This window comes from Perca flavescens, chromosome 21 (assembly GCF_004354835.1).
Source record: "Perca flavescens isolate YP-PL-M2 chromosome 21, PFLA_1.0, whole genome shotgun sequence".
Lineage (NCBI taxonomy): Eukaryota > Metazoa > Chordata > Actinopteri > Perciformes > Percidae > Perca > Perca flavescens.
The window spans coordinates 17,502,316-17,523,337 of NC_041351.1; the positions used below are offsets into that span (position 1 = coordinate 17,502,316).

The window sequence follows — 21,022 nt, forward strand, 5'->3', positions numbered from 1 at the left end:
TACTTCTGCCTTGAGAAAAGTCGTGTAAGAAACCTAAAACTACACTACAAAACAACACTGATAATATAAAACCACACCACGCTGCTCCAGTGGTGTCTAGCTTCATCCCGTTTATTTCATTAGCCGCACATCACTTAATAAACAGACCTCTGTGGGTAGTCTGACTCTGAGCTGTGTTGCCTGTCATTTCAATGTGACCTGCGTCCGCCATATCGGTATGATAGGACTGCACGGCTGCAACATGCGCACATGCTTATCAGAGGAACGTACACTTTCACGGGGCGGTATAAAAGTAATTCAGAGCTCGAGCCAGCAACTGCTACAAAGGTAACGCTTACCTGCATGTCTTTCATTTTTCTTTAAAAAAAAATATTATTCTGATAATTATCTCTCATACTGGCATGTGGCCACATGTATTTTATAGTCTATGCATTCATTGAGAGAGAAAAGTTACCAAGAAAAGCTCAGCTGTCTCTTCTGAAAATGATTACTTTCATTTGAGTCGCGGTTGTAGAGGTTTTAATCCATTATCAAAATGCTGCATTTTCTTTGTAATATAGCAATTAATCACCTTGGTCAATTTAAATGAGATTATTACTTGTTTTTATGAATAAGAAACCGAAACTGGGTCATGTTAGGAGGAAATGCGTTTAGGCTTGGTGAACACGGATTAAGCTATCTGCAAATATCATTACCATTATTAAGCTAGTATTACGCTTGTTTGACCGTATAATGTTGTGTTATACACTATAGATTTGATGACAACTCGAAATTTCTAGAAACATCCTTAAGGAACCGCGTGAAGCACCCCTACGTCTCCCCAAAATATTTCCCTGCTGAGCGTGCAGTCATCGGTTTAGCTTTGATTAGAAGTCAGTCCATATACTGTACAGGTGGTCTGCACACCTGGGCTACAGCTATAGGTGCATGTATGTACATCTGTCTTTATTTGACGCAAAATGGGTCTTTATGCTTGAGATGAGCTTTTTGCTTAGGTGCCGGAAAAAAATCTAACCATCGATGGTATTCTCTTGACAGAGGTAAAAATGGCTGAGGACATTCAGGCCAAACTTGAGAAATATCGCACTGCTCCCTTTGATGCCAGATTCCCCAACCAGAACCAGACCAGGAACTGCTGGTCCAACTACCTGGGTAAGACTGCATGTACAGGCCAAAGCGGTCAACTAATTAACACCACACATGCTGTGCCATGTAGATATTAAAATGTATTATTGTACCTTTGATTAATGATGTACAACATGTTTAGTTCAGGTTAAACACGCCATTCTCAAAACACATTCACACAGCTAAGGTCTTTAGACTGTTGAGACCTGACCTGTGGGCTGGAGATGATCCAGTTTGAGATTTCTTCAGGGTCACGGACATGACCTTGGCTTTTTTTTATATTCATTGTTGTTGTTTCTCTATTAATAGACTATCATCGCTGCCAGAAAGTTCTGGATGCCAAAGGAGTGGACACCACCCCCTGTGACTGGTACAAGAGGGTCTACAAATCACTCTGCCCATTATCCTGGGTAAATATTTTATAAATCAACTTTTTTACGAGAGAAACCACTGTCTAAAAAAGACAGTCAAGTTGAATAGTAATTGCTAGTAAATATACTCTCCCTTGTGTCGCCTGAGTTTGTTTAACTTGGGTCAAAAACTTTATCGTTCCCCACATTCCTGTAAGTCTGCTCGGTCCTGAGGATCAAAACATCGTGAAGAGTTTTAGTCCAAAATAAGAGATTGGAGATTGACGCTTAAAATAATTCTCAGCCCAATAAACATGCAAGAAGGTCCAGCCTATTTTGAGTTACTTTTAAATCCAAATCCTAAGTATAAGGTCTTCACATTTCTTTTAAAAAATGGACAGTTGAACATCAGATATCACTACCACATTTCCTCTAAATTGAACCAAATCAATCAACACTGAATCACATAGTACAATTGCCTGTTGTACTTTTCGGTCACACCCCAATCAGTGATGTCATTACAGGTGTTTTGCCTTTGACAGCTCTGACATCACTAATAATGAAAAACAAAAACATGGTCGAAGATTGACTCATTCTCATGACCCAACAAAGGGTTTCACTCATTTTCTGAACCTTTGTGATAAAAAAAGATGTTTATGTCTCAAAATAAGTTCTGTAATGTTGTCCATTTAGGTCCAGAAATGGGATGACCAGAGAGAAGAGGGGACTTTTCCAGGAAAAATCTGAGTGCTATTTCCAAAGCTGTTTGACTGGAAAGATATAATTGTCTCAGCTAAATGTTTGTATAAGTGGTGGGAGTCCACGTGGCTCCATCACCACCTTTCCACTACTGATGCTCTGTAACTGAATAGTCATTCCTTAAAAATACCATGAAATGTAAAGCAGATTCTGCATTAAAGTATCTCAGGATATATTTATGTAGTTCAGTTGTTCCCTATGTTTATCCTTTACGGTGAGCTGTTCATCCCACCAGTGAGTATTAATAGATACTTTGTGTTAATTCAAAACAGTATGGGGTCTAGTCAGGATATGATCTTTTTCAGAAAAATGGGGGAAGGGAAGATATATACTATATATATATTTTTTTGTTTTTTGTCATTTTTATTTATTTCAAATAAAACTACATCAAATATACATATTCAATCAAGATTAGAAAAATAATTAAATATTTCAAAACACTAATATCACACACAATAATAGCCACCACCCTAAAGAGCAGGACTGAGATACAGAGTATTGACCATTGTTGCTCTTGGACACGCTGAAATTAAATACATAAAACTGCATTTCATAACGGTTACTCCTGTCATATGTAAGGAGGATGAAATGGTTTTTCCATGAAGCGCTAAAAACTCCTTTTAAACAAAAGTAACATTTAAAGATGGTAACAGCTAATTTCCCATGCAACAAGTTAGTACAGTAAATATTGAATGAATGAACAGCACAACACCAACTACTAACTATTATAGTGAAGGTAGAGATAGATAAAGATAAATCCCTTTTTTAAGATCATTCTTCTCAATTTGAGGTAAGGTTATAGTATTTGCATATTAGAAGGTGCCTGTTACTGAATCTACTCAAAATCTAAAGCAAATGTAGATTTAATTTAATTTTTTATTTTCAACCAAATTACTAAAACTTGCTTTACTGGCTCATGAAATGTTTGCCTCCATAAAATCTACCTTATATAGCAACTTCGATAAAGGTCACTTGGATTGCAAACAAGTTGTTTTTTTTCTACCTGGCGCTAAGCAGAAAAATATACTGACCTAATTCTGTGAAGCCAAATATACATTTTGAATATTCAAGTGTGGAGTCTGAAGCTTTGTGCAGCTTCAAGTTGAAATGTACAAAAGGACCACTGTACTTTTTTCAACTACAGGCATTTCCATTTTAGCCTTCGATATAAATCTTTCAAAGGTGAAAAGCTCCCTGGAAGCACTTCCCCAAGTAGAACCATTTAGGCTTTGAAATATATTAGCCAACAGATATAAATCATTAATAGATATAAATTAGTGTCTGCATAGCATTTCGACCGGTTGGTGTAGTGGCGGGAGTGTTGGTCAGTTCTCAAACCCATTAGGCAAAGAGCTGATCGTCTAGGCTCATCAGTGGATACAATTCATTAATAACTGTACCACTGGCCACGTCCTGATGTGAGAGTGTATTCATGTGGCTTTTTTTTTTAAAGTATTTACACGCCACAAGCAGCATTTAAATATACAACACAGAAGTCACAAGTAGCAGCCACAGATATAGTGTTTAGTACTAGGCACAATAATAGGGCTGATAAAAATGCAGCCTCACAGGTTCATCCTGGCACTGTGGGAGGGACAACCATACAGTATGTGTTCAGTATAACATGTGTCCTGGTGGGGAAAGGGGAGTGATCCAACCATAAAGTGGAATCTGTGTGTGTGTGTGTGTGTGTGTGTGTGTGTGTGTGTGTGTGTGTGTGTGTGTGTGTGTTTTTGTGTGTGTGTTTTTGTGTGTGTGTGTGTGTGTGTGTGTGTACAAACCCATTGTTATCTGTGCAAGCTCTGCTCTTTTCATTGTGGACCATCTGTCAAGTCGCCCTTTCAAAGCATTGCTACTTTTGATCTTTGCTTTGCAAACTTGACTTTGCTGAAAGTAAGGGAGGTTTTCAAAATTCAGCCATAGTTCCTCCCTTTCAGTTCCGCTCTCTTTGCATGAGCACTGAATCCACGTCCGTCTGTTCATCTGTCATCATCTGTCTGTCAGTACCTCCTCTTTCCATGTTTCCCACCATCAGTCATGCAGGTTTTAGGCCGAAGAGCTGCATTAAGGGAAGAACAAATAAGCTTTCAAGAATCCGCACATTCAAATTTGACTTAAGTTATTTTACGGATGATGATTTTCCTATAGAGTCCAGCTGTTCCCCTGACTCACCTGGGTCTGCTGTCTGCTTCTTCTTGTTGTGATGGACTATCTGATTCTCATTGGTCATCTTCACGTCCTGGTCCTCCACATAATTACTGCAACACAGTGGAAAAAAAGGAAGACACAAGCAGATACATGTAAGCATATTTGTTGCGCCAATTGATACTAGAATAAAGGAACAACACAGAATGGAGGGCTGACTGATAACAAAGCTTGAAGCCAGTGGGTCCAGGCCTTGAGACCAAGGATGGAACTAGAGAGGGAACCAAGGAGAGAGAGGAAGGACTGAGGCATCACAAGTCAAGCGTGTGGTAAGGAGGGTGTGGTGGGATGGCTGGGGGACAATTGAGTGCACTGGGGGAATCTTCAATACAGGGATTGACCACAGGGAGGTGCTGCCGCGGGGCTTTCACAGGCTGTTACTCACTGTTGGTGGTGTCTGCTGCCACAACGAGGGCTGAAGTGGAGAAGAGCAAATCTCTGTTCAAAACAACTCACCACTTGGCAATGGGCTTTAATCTAACCTTTTTGGTTTATCCATCAGTTTCTGTTTTAGATTTTAAATTGTATATCAAACAGTCATGAATTTATTCACAGTAATTCAAAGGGTAGTCTCGCTTTGCCAGACCATCCACACACTGCGGAGCGGAAGAGGGTCTGGCTAGTCCACACAGCATTCCGGGATGGGAGAAAAACATGCTCTGGTTTTTTGGCATTTCTTTAAACCAATCACAGTCTTCATTGGCGGCGATAAGGTCCGCATGGAGCCACTGCAAAATAGTCAGCAGTTAACCATAGTCCTCATAAATCCACCAGTTTAAAATTCTAACAAAAAAGAAAGCGGAAGGAAACGGAAATCGGCAAAAATACATGCATCTGGCGGAATTTCCTGCGGCACCGGAGCAATCCCGGAAGTGGAACGTCAAGGATATAGACTATTTAAAGGAACACGCCGACTTATTGGGAATTTAGCTTATTCACCATAACCCCCAGAGTTAGACAAGGCCATACATACCCTTCTCATCTCCGTGCGTACTGTAATGCTGTCTGACGGCTCCAGCGGCATCAGGCCAGCACAGAACATGCAGGTGACTGGTTCCAGTAATCCTACTGCTCCGAATAAGTGACAAAATAACGCCAACATTTTTCTATTTACATGTTGTGATTTATAGAGTCACAGTGTGTACAAAAAACAACGTAACATGAGACACAGCCGTCTTCTAACTGTAAACAAACCGGGAACTATATTCTCAGGCGGAAGAATATAGTACTTGGGCGGAGTGATATGCTCACAGCAAACTTGTCTTACTTTGGGGGTTACGGTGAATAAGCTAAATTCCCAATAAGTCGGCGTGTTCCTTAAAGGGTAATCAGTTATCTGTCAATGACCATTTGGCACTGAGCTTTTCATACAATTAGCCATGAACCCAAGAAGTCAATCATATATCTACACCCTAAAAATCCAGGGTACCTGATGACAGTGTTCCTCTCACGGTGTGCAATGTAGGCGTTGTCTGTAAACAGGATGGTGTGGTAGGGCACCACTGGATCACAGGTAGGCAGAATGCCTCGTGCCACATGGCTTACACAGTCCAAGATGCCGTTGTACACCAGGAGGTCGTCCACAAGCAGCTGTACACAAACACAGAGACATACGGATTGCTGCTTGATGTCCAAATTTAAAAAGAAGTGATTGCCCAGCTCACAGCAGACAGAGGCTTACCCCAAACTCTTTTACTCCCCTTTGTGGTGTCTTTGAGTAGTTCCACAGTTTGATCATGGACACCGTCATTGGCTGATCAAAGATGACGTACACACGGTTCACCTATGTGGATACAATCAATACACTTACACAAATGTACTGGAAAACGGAGTGTGTTAAGTGAATGCACTTTCTCTCAGATCCTCACCAGTCCAGGGAGCACCGGGGCTAACCACATACATCTTCCATCTTGGGAACTGTTGACTCCATCTATTAATTTGTCTGGAGTCCTCACATCACCGCTCACATTGTCCAGTACGTTCACGCTGTCTGGGAAAGCAGCGATGTCTGTTGGAAATAATGTTGAGGAACAGACACACATTTATACCCATTAATACTCCCTTAGCTATTACTAATTTATTGCTGAAGTCAGTCGTTGACTGTGTGCATCCTCTCTCTGAATCTGATCAAACAAGACAGATTGTGTAGCAGATATATGGCCTTTAAAGAACCTATTAAAGTGTCTCCTTCCTCTAGTTCTCTTCTTCTGTCCCACAAGTAAAGCCATATCGTTCATAGATAATATGATGCAAACTGCAAATTGTGTATGTATTATCTTAATCTCATGGTATCAGGGTATCATGGTATCATGGTATCATTAATATCCATAGGTCGTAATTGTGTGATTTTTAGCCATCTAAACTCAACGTTTATGGATATACACCACAAATTCTTAACTGCGCAAAGGTGAACGATTATATGGATACATTCTAGATGGTGAAGAGAGTTTAGGTTTGTGAAGATAGATGCATGAAGGTTGTTGTAAACTCATAAGAAAGGATACTGTTTTCACTGAGAATGATCTTCTCGTGGTTCTGGTCATAAAATTCAAGGCCGTTGAGGCCGATGTAGTACGGATCTCCCCAGTTTGTTAACAGCTGCAGCTGAAAGATGACTGATGGGTGAAGGTCAAGGAATATACAACATGAAACCCCATGTACAGCACACATCAGGCCTGGGCTGTGTCCAAAGTCATTCTCTGTTTACTATGTAGTGCACTGTATTTACTATCCACTATTTTATTTGAGTTTCTAAATTCTGAGTTTGAACTTTATCTCCCTCAAATATTCCAGTAATGGAAAACAAAAAAAGAAGTGTCCATGAAAGCGTACACTACTTTGACGATGGTTTATTAGAGTCAGAAATCCCAATTTATTGCTCACTATAGAATGAGTGTCAATTAAATAGAGAGTAGTGAATGAGTGAATGAGAGGGATTATTGGACACAGTCTTCATCTTCTCTATTTGCCATGAAATAATGATGGCACACAGGGGGTGTATTTGGAGGCTGCACCTCCACCTTTGGCATAATAATAATAACATAATAATCATTAAAAAGGTACACTGTGTAGGAATTTCTCCCATCTAGCCAGTGAAATTGTATTTGGCATTCAAACGAATAGTGCTCTCTAGCGCCTCGCTTTTTCAAATGTGTGTTGCGGTAGCCATTATGTACCAAGAAGCTATGACAACATGTCTTCCAATTTTCGCTTTTTTGGCGACAAGGATTCCTTCTCCTGTGGCTCAGCATAAGTTCGATCCTCCATTATGAACTAAAGTGCGGTGCAGGCTTTCAAATTTGCTGGGGCAGTGACAAGCGCCTCTCACCGATCTCCTTCTCCGTTTCAGCTGGTTTCAGTCACGTGACGCTGTGAACGAAAACGCGTTGTGGATTAGCTAGACAGCTAGGCTAGTGCTTTATGTCCCTCTCAGCCATTATAGTTTTTCAAAATGGCGTAACGACATGGAAACCTCCTTGGACTTGCCCGTCCAATTTAAATACAGATAAGAAATTCTTCGCTTACGAGGATAAGTCAGATGATTGGCAGAGGTAATTTTACACCAATGAGGACATATTTATGAATGAAGACATTGATTTTAGCTAATAAAATATTTAAAACACTACACAGCGTACCTTTAAAGCACCACTGGGCCAGCCGTGAATGTTACACAAAAATGGCTGCATTTAGAATATTGAAGTATTACTACATAGGTTACTGATATGAATTGACATTTATAGAACAAACAATTAATCAATGAGTTATTAACAGTAAGCGATAATGAAAAAAAAAAAAAAAACTTAATTTGCAACAAAGAGTCTGGACGGTCAGTCCGATTTTCCGGCAGTTTGAACAAATCCAAAGATTCAGCTGACAATATTGCACAGTGGCAATAAACACAAAGCATGTCAGGATACATCCACAAGGCATGATGGGAGCTTCATAGTCCATGCTGGCCTGTTCTTGTTTCTTGAAGCTTCCTCTGAATTAGACACAACAACATTAAATGCAGTTTTCAAACTTTCTAATGAAATAGCAATATATGCAATTTAAATGCCTGGCACCTACTTGTGGTAGTCCACTGCACTCTTGTTGGCGGTGGGCATCTGGAGAAAGTCTAGGAAGAGGATCTCCTGGGCAAAGTCAAAGTGACAGTTGCCTGGTCCTTTCCTGATCAGGAATCCCTCCAATGGGGAGATTGCAACATCATCCATGAACAAATGGATCACCTTCACCTGAACCAACGATGTGGAAACGTGTATGTTTTATGTGTTGCTTGAAATCTCCTGCATAGAACCTTTCATGTTAAATGTAAAAACTAATCCACGCCCTCTGGCTCCACCTGAAGCAACTGACACTGCAATGTAATTTATCATATTTAGCTGTTTCACAGAGTACAGTATTGTATTGTTTGATGTATACGGTTTACTGTCATAATTTAAAGATAACTTGCATTTGTCTCTTGTAACAACTGCTCCTTCATATCAAATACTGGTTGAGCCTGAACAGAAACGCATCTCACCCCTCTGTAAGAGTCCTCAGGGGACTTGTTGTAGTTCCAGATACGGAGTCCAGCGATGGTCTGGGCCTTGTTGAACGTTATGTTCAAGATGTGGGGCTCTCCATAGGAGAAAGGGATCAGCCACATGTGCTGGTCATCAGTGGTAATGTTGTGGCCATCTATAAGCCTGGGTAATGAAAACAGACACTGAAGACTGCACCAGACGTAGTAGAAATGTATATGCAGAATGTAGAGTGAGGAAACTGGTAAAAATAAGAAGGAACATTCTCAAAAATGAAAGTTATTCTACTACATCTACTGTAAAAAAAAAAAAAAGAAAGAAAAAAGTAAATTATTTTTTCAACATGCTCCGCATATACAGTATGTAGTTTCAGACGTACTTATCAAGTGTGCGCAGGTCATATTCATACTCAGGCAGGTCATTGAGGTCCCCTGGTGAGGCAGCCATCATACTGAGGTCTAAAGGTAAACTCTCCCCATCCTTCCCCACCACCTCCAATCCTGTCAGGCCCATGTAGTGGGAGTCCCCCCAAGTCAACACCAGCTCTAGTCTAAGGCCTGGAGTGGAGGGAGACCGTTATTGTAAGTATCCAAACAACAAAACAGAGAACTGATTATGTGACGACAGGATGCTGATTATCTACTCACAATTTCCAGTGTACATCCCAGGAATATGCTCCATGTTCTCCTCAGACTGGCTCACAGTGGGGTTGAGGTGAAGTTTCAACTAAGACAACATGTGAACACATTACAACCAATAATTGAATAATTTACTCTTGATGTCTGTTGTGCTGCCAGCAAGGTGCTTTCTGTGCTTTCTACACAATTAATCCTCATTTCTTTTACTGAACAGATGGTTTGAATGTTCTGGGTCTTTGTTTAGTCATCACTGTCACAGTTGGGAATAAGGTGCCTAAATAACTTTGACGTTTACCATTAAAGAAGTAGATTTAAAAAAAAAAAAAAAACATTCGGAAAACCTTTTCTCACTGCTGAAAAGACCTGTACTTACTTTGAGGTCTTCCTCTCGGAAGCCGGCCTGTGTGAAGGGTCTTTCCTCTCCTTCTCCATCAGCGGTGCGTGGTCTCTGCAGCTCCTCCTCAGCCACCAGGCTCTCGGGACCCTCACTTTCACCGAGGAAGGTTTCATCATAACGTGACATAGCCTCCAGGATCTCATCATCAGTGGTGAACAGGATAGTGTCACCAAATTGGTCCAACTCTGAAGTGACAGCAAAGTGAGAAAAAAAAAAAAAAAAAAAAGGAAAACTTGATCAAAAGTAACACACAAAAGAGTATTAAAAACTTGTGAGGCTGTTCTGTTCAGCTACCTCCTGACTGGGTCCCAGATGCCTTGGCAATCTCGCCCCTGAAGATGCACCTTCCATCCAGCAGCATTTCCACTTCCTTCACCCCTCGGAAGGAGTGAATGCGTGACTTGTTGTAGTTCCACACACGGATCATGGCCACTTGGTAGGGAGCTCCAAAGTCCAGAAAGATGGTGTGGCTACAACCAGGGGTGAAAGGTGCTAGCCAAAGATGCATGTCATCCTGGGTACGATTAACGCCATCAATCAAGTTGGTGACCACGCGTGGATCTTTGCCGTACGCAGGCAGAATGTTGATGTCTGGAGGGTCAGCAAGGATGTGAGCAGGTCGTAGGGGCTCTCCACTGGAACTAAACACCTCGAGGCCATTGAGGCCCACGTAGTGGCGATCGCCCCAGGTGGACAGGATGTTGATGACCAGCCTTTGGCCCTGCGGCAGCACAGGGATCTCAAACTCGTCCTCCCGCTCCATGGATGGATCATCGTCAGGGCCTTCACACAGTGCCCCCTGAGTGGTGACGGAGGAACGTGGGCTCCTGGGTGCTGTGGAAGAGTTGACTGGAACTGTGGTTGGGCCACGGCCCTGGCGCTGGAGGAACTCATCGAAGATGTCACCTTCGAAGCCCATGTTGGAGATGCGTCCACGCTGGCATTGGTTGAACTTAGTGAGAGAGTCCCAGGACTCCCTGAGGGTGTCATCCTGTTGGCTGTGCAGCTGGGCCAGAGGGGTGCCCTGCCTCCTGCTTGCGTTCACCATTGGCATTGGCTCCTCTGGAGAATACACCAAGATGAGCAAATAATTACTAACAAGCCAAAGGAAATCGTTCTATGGCTGTAAACTGCCTTTACATTTATCATCAAACATGCCATACACTAAACATCTCATCTCTGTCTAGATACACATTTATAAAATGAGCCCATTTCAAATAAGACCATGTTTAACAGTTCCCTTGTTTTAAAATGTGTTCACAGGCAAGAGAAAGATGTGAAAACACACATGTACAGTATCTTTGGGATGTACATTGCTTGTACTTGCGTAAGTCACAAACGGCCCTTAAATCAAGTGGTTTATTTAGTTGTAGTCTGGGAGATTGCGAGATTAAAATGGAAGCGGCAGTCAGCTTTGTAACACAAAGCCCAACAATCTGCCCCTTTCCACAATCTTATTCAAATCATTTGAAATACATTTATAGAGCTTGTGGGTAGCCCAATTGCTTAATAATAGGTGAAATATAGCACAAAATAAATCACAAGGGTGAAATAATCACATATAAAAGTGTCCCTTTGTGTATTTCTACCTGTGTTTGAAAGTGCAGTAGCTCTAAGGTGCTGCTCCTCTGTCTGCCTGGCAGTGACTGCAGTGTTTCGAAATGAGCTCCTGCGCCCACTGATGGGTCTGTCTTGGGCTTGCTCCGCGAGCTCCTCCAGCAGGTCGCAGCTTAGGTCCAAAGAGTCAGCCTTCCACTGATCCCCGTTCGCTGTCCTCTCCATCCCCCTACACACTCTGCCTGGGTTACACGGCAGCTCCGGGAGCATTGAAGAGGACGAGGCTGACGGAGATATGGGCTCTGCAGAGTGCTGAGGCACCAGCCATCGGGGCCTCTCCCTGCTGGCTTCGCAGCCCTCTGGAGCTCCTCTGCTCAGGGGCTGCAGCCACTGGGGGGCCACCCGTGAGGAGGACGGCTGGGTGGTGACCGTCTGCTCCATGGTCGCAGGCTGCTCCACCTGCTGCCGGAGAGAGAGGGGCTCCTCTGAAGCAGACCGGTCAAAAGAGTTTCTTTGTGTGGAGGAGCGAAGAGCGGTGGATGAAACCCCCACTGGTGAAGGAGTGATGGGTGGTAGCAATGTATGTGCCTTTTCCTGCATGTCTACCATAGCCTGGCCTGCATCTGATGGCTGCGGATTCCAACTGTGGTGGTGCTGGGTGCTGCAGCCCTCCCCACCCTTTCTGTCCTCATGGCGCTGGGGGCTGGCACCCCGTAGATTGTGTCCTGAAGAAACAGGGCTGGAAAACAAGGAGTCTGAAACCTGGAAATCCTGGAGGTCAATTGTGGTGCTGTAGTCAAAGACGTGGTTGCCGCAGCCCTTCTCCAGCTCACCTTCAAACACCAATGTGCTGTTAAGGTACAGCTTTATATGCCGTGCACCAATGTCGAGATCCTAAAAAAGAAACAGAGCTTTAAATTTACCTGAATATACAGTCAGGTTACAAGCTACAAAATGCCCAATTATTTAAGATTTTAATATCTAACATCTACACAAAATTGATTTTACATATTTAAGTAAAGATATAAAATGCAAATGAATTTGAAAGGAAAGGATTTGGGGTTAAGTTGTTATCACAGGAATACATTTAGCATTTCATATGATGTAATATTATGAGTACATAATGAATGAAAGCTGCAATCCCAAAAAGTATAGTTTTACCTATTTCTCATATGAAAAGTAAGAGCTGTCCAAGCTAGCGGTAATTAGCGCTCTCACAGATATAAAGCCATGGCTGCCATGAGGAAATGGCTAAAGCCCAACTCAAATCTGCTCGATCGTCTAGACAGTAAACTACTTTAAACCCAGGTAAAGCTCAGACCCACCGACAGCTCCTTACCTTTCAGGTTCAAGACATCAAGTAACTCTAGATAGCTGTAGTAACACAGAAAGAGATACGGTGGGGCCTTTGTACCCCTCTATGAACAGCAGTGAGGTTGAGAGGCAGAAGCCCACGTTTCCCCAACACTAATCCTCTGGGGCTAATCTCTCACTGTTCCACATTTGGACAGTCTGACTGGCAACTCAGCCAGCCAATGCTAAAAGAGAACCACTTCCCTGACGGCCCCACACCAATACACCATCGTATTATAGTGACAACACACAAGCATGATGGATTTGTAAGCTCTAGTGCTTCAGACAACGAAATGAATAATCTCTGAACTGGAGAGAGGGGTAAATCAAATGATGCGTGAAACGGATTGCACTTGTGTTGAACAAATGGTATCATTTCAACTTATTACAAACTGTAAGTATTGCACATATAGAAGAAAAAAAACATACATTGAGGCTTGTGTTGTAGTTCCAGATTTTGATGCGAGATATTCCAAAGTCTGGGGAGCGCTCCATGTTCCTGATGATGAAGTAGAGCTGGATGGGAGGGTGGAACAAACACGTCCACATGTGACGCTCTTTGGTGGTCTGTAAACCAAAGAAAATGGACAAAAATCTGTATTGCGTTTATAAACACATTACTTCACAAATGTCAAGGACTACCATGTAATCGGCCTTTTACATAACAGACAGGTGTAAAATGAAGGCTGCATCCCATTTAGGTGTTGAAGCTTCAAAGCCCTACTATTGTGCATGCTTGTTTATTGTAATGGCCTACTGGGACAATAATGTGGAGCAGAGCCATAATTATTTAATTAATGATCTTTTCCTGCTATAAGTCACAATGACAAGTCACAATGTCTTGTCTGCTGTGAAAAAAAAGAAAAGTCCACTGTACTTTTAATTTTATCCAAAGATAATTTGCAAATGTGATGACGATGGAGGCTCACCTTCACCTTTCCATTGACAAGCGCCCCCAGATTGCCGGGGTAGTCAGCGTTCCTGATGTCTAGGTCGTGTGGAGACACATACACCTTCTTGTTTCTGAGGCAGAAGAACTGCAACTCAGTGAGCCCAACCTGCAAAGCGTTCCCCCAGTTTGACAGGATCTCCATGGTAACATATAATGTTGGGATGACATCGCCCGAGGACAGCTTTCTCTGCGATGAAAACACAAAACATTCACGAGTGTTTCTGTACACTTATGTCTCCATCACACCGAGCACTGTTCTGATTATTCATTCTGAACTGCGAGACGGTGCTACCGACTCACCGGCTGCTTGCTATGGTCGGTTTTGACACTCTGAGGAATGTTGCAGCCGGGTCCTGCTTCAAGCTTCTCCAAGGCTTTCAGCAGTTTCTGTTGTTGCCTGAACAGAAGGATGACATCCTCAGCTCTGCTGCTTTGTCTATGATGCCCGACCTTTAGGTTAATGGTGAGGGATGGCTAAGCACTGTGGTGGCTATGCTAATAAATAATTCTTCAAGATCAGAGGGTGTGCACGCCATACATTTTTTTTTTTATAAAACGGCATTATGTTTGTTCTGACACTAAAGGATGTATGTGCCATATTCTGTCAGCATACCCGGGGCCCATAAGCGTAATTCTCTGCATGGCCACGGTGACACTGTTCCCATCCTTGTCATGGCTTTTGTGGTGCGCTAAGCCATTCATCATCTGGTGTCCCCTGCCCTGGATAAAGAGGAAGCAAAATAGAAGAGTCAGAGATACATAAGCTTTAGGGGCGGAGTTTATTAAAACCCCTAACACTATCCCTGTTATGACTGTAATTATGGGAGAGCAATGAAAACAAATATCAGGTCGTAATAGAACAGTTACTCTAGGTGGCATAAAAACAACTGTTAACAGTGAAGAAAAAGCTTTTTAATAAGTAGTGGGTAGGGGTGGGATATGTATGTACAGTGTGGGGCAGGCAGACCGTGTGGCGGTTGAAGAGCTCAGGGCTCTGCAAAGGGTTGTTTTCTCTCTGGATGGCCTGGCGCACCCTGCATGCCATCTCGTCCGAGTCTCGCTCCTCAACAGAAGCCTTTCTGGCTGCTGACAGGGGCCTCTCCACCCGACTCCTTGGCCCTTAAGCAAGAAGCACAAATCTTTCAAACAACAATCACGCACCATACTGTCTATGGCGCTTACCTACTAGTTACAGTTACACTGCTAGTACCAGCTCTACTCGGCCGCAGTGCCCCGTCCTCCTTTTACCATTGCAGATTTAGTACCGCCTCATGCGTGAGGAAAGCGTGGCTGGTCGTCATAGTGACGCCGCAGGAAACTGCCGTGACCTAACCATAGACAGTATACAAGGACCTAACACGACACACACACAGAACGTCGAAGGTGTGTCGTTTTTTTGATTCTCGCCATGTGGCCAGAAGACAAATTTTGTTTCAAAAGAAGCTGGAGGAAGCAAAAAAAAAACACCACTTGCTAAACTATTTAAAAATGGCAGGTTTGTTCAGGACACCCCCGTCTGTCGCTAGCAATGATGACGCAGTGATTAGTGACGATTCCCTCCGACCAATCAGTAGTCTGCAGGTTTTCACGTCACCTTTTGGTATTGCCTCAGCTCGCTTGGAACCTCGACAGAGGTGATACTAAAAAAAAAAGTACAACAGGTACCAGGGACTTTTTTTCATAATGGAAAACCAAAAAAGGCGAATAGAGGCGAGGCGAGTTGAGCAGGTACCATGTAATGGAAAAACGCCATAACAGATCCATCTACAGAAACATTTTTAAAAGGCTCAAAATGGGAAATCTGATTGTGGACCATATACTGTACTTTAAATTTAAGAGCTTGTTAAACCATGAATGGATTTAAAATGTTAAAAGACTTACTCTGACCATCCCAGCTCTCTTTGGAAGGTGGCATATCTAATGTTTTGCTCTTTACCAACATGGGCTTGGAAGGTATAAAGGTGTCAGTGTTTTCTTTCCTTTTTGCAGACAGAGAGCGTTCAATCTTACGACCTGGAATAATGGAGAAAATGAAACAGGAACATTTTCATATTAGGAATATATATTGTGATGTTGTGAGTTTATAGGCATTAAAGGGCCAAGGGCAGGCTAACACAAAACTCGAGCTGTGCACAGACAGCTAATGTACTTGCCTATTCTCCATGTCCATACAGGTCAGTGCTGATGAAGCAGATAAGCAGGAGATGGAGCCACTCTGGGCAAATTAAGACTCGCCCTAAAAATCAATAACAAATTTACATATGACGCCTACCTTTAGTTGAGGGTCCAAAGTCCAGGACAACAAGGTTTGCTGAGTTGAAACGGCATTGGGAGCTGCTGGGCCGAGGGTTGGAGGAGGACTTGGAGGACGAGACAGGCAGCCCCAGTTCGTCCAGACTCTCAGTGCTCTCCTCCCTCTCGATCTGCTCCTCCACCCACTCCTCGTCAGACTCCTCCCCCGCCGAGCCGCGGTTGCTTCGCCGCATGCTAACCTCCAGGCTGCGTCGCAGAACCTAGTTTACAAAAGGTCAGCGTTTACGCGTGCATCCATGCACAGTTGCACACAGTCATCAGCGTAAACACTCACAGGCGCAAACGTACACACGTGCATGCTGACCTTTTAAGCATTCCCTTGATATGTGTGACTACCACTGAAAAAACTTCATAAATTAACACCCAGAGCAGGAAACAAATTTAGATGATTCCGTACTTCTAACGCCGCCTTGACAATGATGAAACAAAACAGTGTACATATTTCTTCTTCTGCTCACCTTCACTTCCTCAAGGTTGAGAAGTACCTTCTCATTGTACTCCTGATTTGCTTGGCCTCCTTGGCTCTCATGCCTGGAGCTGAAGGAGCGCGACACCTTGCAGGTGTTCCTTGGGGAGCAGGGACTACGAGGCGAGCGCGGACTGGAGCTCTGCATGAAACATGGTGATTGGATAGAAGGGAAATGGCAGAGATGGAGAGATGCTAAGTAGTACAGACAGCTGCATCTGACACATAGCCCCTCCCCTAAAAAAAAAAAAAAAAAAAAAAAAACACCCACACACATTCTAGTAGGCATTGTTATGTCTTCACTCTACCTCCATGTCTACACTTTCAGAGGGCTCAAAATCCTCAGAGTAGCGTATTTCTGGGGAGATCTGCAAAATTGGTCCTTCCTCTGTTCGAATTCTGACAGAATCCTGGCAACATGTCAAAAGAGGAAATATTTAGCATGTGTGCTTTCACAGGAAAATATTTATTTTTGATGCATCACAATCAAGGATTAAATATATATCAAGTAAACAGAAGCCTCTACCTGCACCCATTCTTTCCTCTGGACCTTTCCTGGGGCAGTGTGGTTCCTCTTGCTGGGGGTCTGCTCCAGATTACGGCTGTCTTCAGTTAACTGGTGGGCGCTTCGACAGACATCTGCCGATGAGTAACAGCACAGAGAGGAACATGAGCAGCTTGCAGCTGACTATTGCCTCAGAGTAAAAGGAACATGCAGTCACATACGCAGATGGTCCACAGTACATAAAGAAAGAACAAAAAAACTGGCTGCCAGCTACAACTGTCACTATCATTTATTCACTGGGACTGGGCATGGGATCATACCATGCAAACTACAAGCTGAGGAGTGGTGGCTATTAGCTTGTGTTCCATATGGTCTGAAAATGACAGAAGCAACAAAAACATGTGTAATATGAGTATGAGGTGGCGCGTTCCATTTCAGTGTAAAAATTAGAGAATACTCAAAAGCAAATTTTTCCCCTGCACAATAGAGGTAAAAAAATAATGAGGTCTTATATAAGATGTTTTACTTTTGAGTGTCTGTGGGTTTATTTTGGTCCAGCAGCAGCATACTGTACCTGCTGTACGTGCCAACCTCCAAGCAGGTGGGGAGGTGACAGACTTGTGGTTGGAGCTCTTGGGCTGCTTCCTATTGGCTTCAGCGTTGGCTCCATTAAGATAAATGGAAAAACCTTGCTCAAGCTGTTCCAACTCAATCTCCCTGGGGTCTTTGACTTTAAGGCGCTTTAGGATCCTGAGGAGAAAAGAAAGTGGGTGTCTACCTCTACAATATGAAAAATAAAATCAGTGTATCTATTATTCGAGATGGCTAAGATCAAGATTTAGGACTCACAGGAGAACACCACGTTTTCAAGCTACTCTAACCTCCATTCTCCCAAATTTCACACACTAATTTAGTATATCTCAAAGCAAGTAACCAATCAGTGCTCCTATTAGGCAGCATTGAAAGTCGTGGAGGAGTTGTGTATCTCCTCTGTGAAATCCAATCTGGCTCTCCCCAGCAGCTTGTGCTCATACTTCACCTGTTTTTGTGCTGAAGAGCAATTAAATATTCATCCAGAGTGTCGTCCACAGCAGAGGCTAGCTTCTCTCCTTGGCACGTCTTACTCTCCTTACAGAACACCAGCATTAGTACACACACACACACACACACACACACACACACACACACACACACACACACACACACACACACACACACACACACACACACACACACACACACACACACACACACACACACACACACACACAATGCAGTCAGAAAAGCCTACGTCAGCTATTTGTCACAATACACCTCATTGTTGCACAAGTACCCACATCACAAAATTTAAGCACAACTTGCTCTTCCAGTCTTAAATAAATAATGCATCAATATAGCACATGCAATGTGTCAAGATGTTCACTGTCCATAGCAGATAGACAAAACACATTTATGTAACTTGCTATGTGGTATAGAAGGGTATTTGGAGCCAAATGTGCCTAGTCAACCATCGAACGGTACAAGAATGGCATCAGGATCAAAAGACGTTCAGTCAGTGTCAGTCCTGAGGTTAAAAATGGGATATCAGTAATTGGGAATGTTTTCTTGCGGGCCCTTGAGAACTGATCATCACTTTAACACTTTTGCAAACCATAATATTGTTGGAGTCCATTTGCATCCATCTCTGAACAGTCTAATATTTTTCTGCTGAATAACACACCATTTGTATCATGATGATTTCAGCTGTAGCTGAACAAGATATAGTTTGTGTGGACACGCTGAAACGATGATGATTTTAGGACCATGACAATATTTCATAAACTCTAAAGGCATGCAGACTTTCAATTTTGAGATGAGGTGGCAAAATAGTGATCACAGCAAAAGGCATTGCTGAAAAAAATGCGCACACTGCGGGAAACTACTGACTCAGCATGGGCCAGGATCCTTGAGGAGTAACTCCAACGCTTTTTATAAATCCATGCCATGTCAAATTCATGCTTTTCTTTAAAAGGTTGTGCTACCAATTTCTCATTCGGTGTGTGAGCTCAACAGTGGTTACAGGGTGACTGGAACACATAATAAATAAAGCAAGAGTAACTTTGGTTTGAAAAAAACAATAATTACTGTAAGTTGACCATATTGATAAATAATGACAGAAAGAATAGTACTAAACTATGCATAAGAAAAAGATGTCTTACTTTCTTAATTGCTTAAAATAGGGGCCAATCACAGGCCTATAAATACAATTATATCAAACTAATTTTAAAGTGGGGGGACACAAACAGGATTTTGAAAACTGTCCACAGTGGAAATTACGCCCTAGAAATAAAGCGTAGCCCTTTCAAAGAAACTAGCATTGACAATACATGTCAGAAATCTATCATGTGAATCAACACTTAAAATGTCAACTTGAGAGTGATAAACAACTGACAAATGGTGTTTAAAAGCCAGCTTGCATATTGTAAAAAAAAAAAAAAAGAAAATACATAGATCTACAGTATCACATAATTAAAAATCCCAACAGAGTGGTCTACAATCCTCACAGTAGGAATTTTGTTAAGACATTGCTGGACTCATTCAAATTAAATCATCGTCATTAAAACAGCAGATGCCAAGTTCAGTCTTAAAAAATGTTGGCCCTGACCATAGGCCTTGACCCTCAGCCAGTGGTAAATTAGACACGTGTGCATGTGTGTCTTGGAAGGAGCATCAGTTGTCTGCATAACACAGTCACCTATCATGCCATTCCATTTTCATAAATCATCATGCAAGACGAGCAAAGAAATCACAAAGCCCTTACTTAATTTCTACAAGTCAACTATAGGCTACAGCATCTGTCAATGTCAGGAGCAGAAGAGAAGCAAAGGAAATTGAAGGAAGAATAGAGAGTACTTGTTAGTGACAGAGAATAGAGAAAACTGCTGTAAAATATGATATGCAAGCTTTTTGATAGTGTTTCCTGTTAAGTAAAATGACAGTGGTGTGAACTCTGGCAGAGCAGATGATAAAACGATCTTTGCTCACCTCGTTATGCATTGTGTGGCTGCAGGTGATGCTGTTCACATAACCCTATCCCATATTTTGAAGGGCCGATGATTCTCCAAAGATATAATTGAAATGTGTGTTGTGTTGGATTACCACTGCAGAGGGAACACAGATGACAACCCCAAGGTTACCGGTGACATAAACCTAAATTACCTTGAATGCAGTTCATTTAAAATGTCGCCCCCACCCGCTGGACGACTAGAGAACTAATACATAATATCCTCTATTTCCAAGCCAAAAGTTAACAAATTTTATTATAACAAAAACTCATTTGAGACAGTCTGACGTTACGTTAACAGTTATTCGGGCAATGAGTTGACAGATGGGTGGTAACGTTTGCTAACTGGATTGATTTGGCATTAATAGCTAACACGCTAGAGACATTTCTGACTGTGGTAACATTAACGTTACACGGCTAACTAACGCTTTTTGCAAATTTCCAGTACTTTTAAGGGGTCAACAGTTAATCGCACAAATTAACTCCTGGGCATAGTGGCAGCATAGAGTGGCAGAGACAACGTTAGCAAGCAGCCTAGTTAGCATTGACGCTAATAACAAACTGAGGAGCTAACTAGTTAGCGTTAGCATGGATCTATCTAGTCAACATAAAATGACACAAAAACAGTCTTATGCGCTCATATTATTGTACACATTTAACTCTGGTTCTAACAGATATTAGAAAAGCACTTACTGTCCCTGTAAAACAGCACTTTGTTAGCAATCAGCTTTGAATTTTACGAGTTTTCTGTGTTTTCTCATGTGCCCAGTGAGTAGTGTTGGTTGGTAACCAGGATAGCTGTCCACCAATGGGGAGATCCACATCGGTGTGAGACA

At 42.4% G+C, this 21,022-nt stretch overlaps 2 protein-coding genes across 2 annotated transcripts; one reads left to right on the forward strand and one right to left on the reverse strand.

Annotated features, from left to right (window-relative positions):
• Positions 1 to 176: 176 nt before the first annotated feature.
• Positions 177 to 2,409, forward strand: cox6b1 (cytochrome c oxidase subunit 6B1). The gene is made up of 4 exons (XM_028567907.1): positions 177 to 327; positions 1,039 to 1,152; positions 1,435 to 1,535; positions 2,169 to 2,409. The coding sequence occupies exons 2-4, from the start codon at positions 1,047 to 1,049 to the stop codon at positions 2,220 to 2,222; spliced, it is 261 nt and encodes an 86-aa protein (XP_028423708.1). The 5' UTR covers positions 177 to 327; positions 1,039 to 1,046; the 3' UTR covers positions 2,223 to 2,409.
• Positions 2,410 to 2,578: 169 nt separating this feature from the next.
• katnip (katanin interacting protein) lies at positions 2,579 to 21,006 on the reverse strand. Its single transcript, XM_028567906.1, has 28 exons — positions 20,880 to 21,006; positions 20,168 to 20,283; positions 18,183 to 18,271; positions 17,718 to 17,893; positions 17,165 to 17,277; positions 16,947 to 17,048; positions 16,631 to 16,780; positions 16,132 to 16,372; positions 15,741 to 15,872; positions 14,827 to 14,978; positions 14,473 to 14,579; positions 14,160 to 14,256; positions 13,837 to 14,046; positions 13,337 to 13,474; positions 11,587 to 12,448; positions 10,292 to 11,059; positions 9,974 to 10,182; positions 9,610 to 9,688; positions 9,342 to 9,519; positions 8,962 to 9,127; positions 8,508 to 8,674; positions 8,357 to 8,421; positions 6,944 to 7,054; positions 6,308 to 6,447; positions 6,121 to 6,222; positions 5,869 to 6,029; positions 4,407 to 4,492; positions 2,579 to 4,293 (listed from the first exon to the last, which is right to left on the reverse strand). The coding sequence occupies exons 2-28, from the start codon at positions 20,177 to 20,179 to the stop codon at positions 4,235 to 4,237; spliced, it is 4,872 nt and encodes a 1,623-aa protein (XP_028423707.1). The 5' UTR covers positions 20,180 to 20,283; positions 20,880 to 21,006; the 3' UTR covers positions 2,579 to 4,234.
• Positions 21,007 to 21,022: the final 16 nt, after the last annotated feature.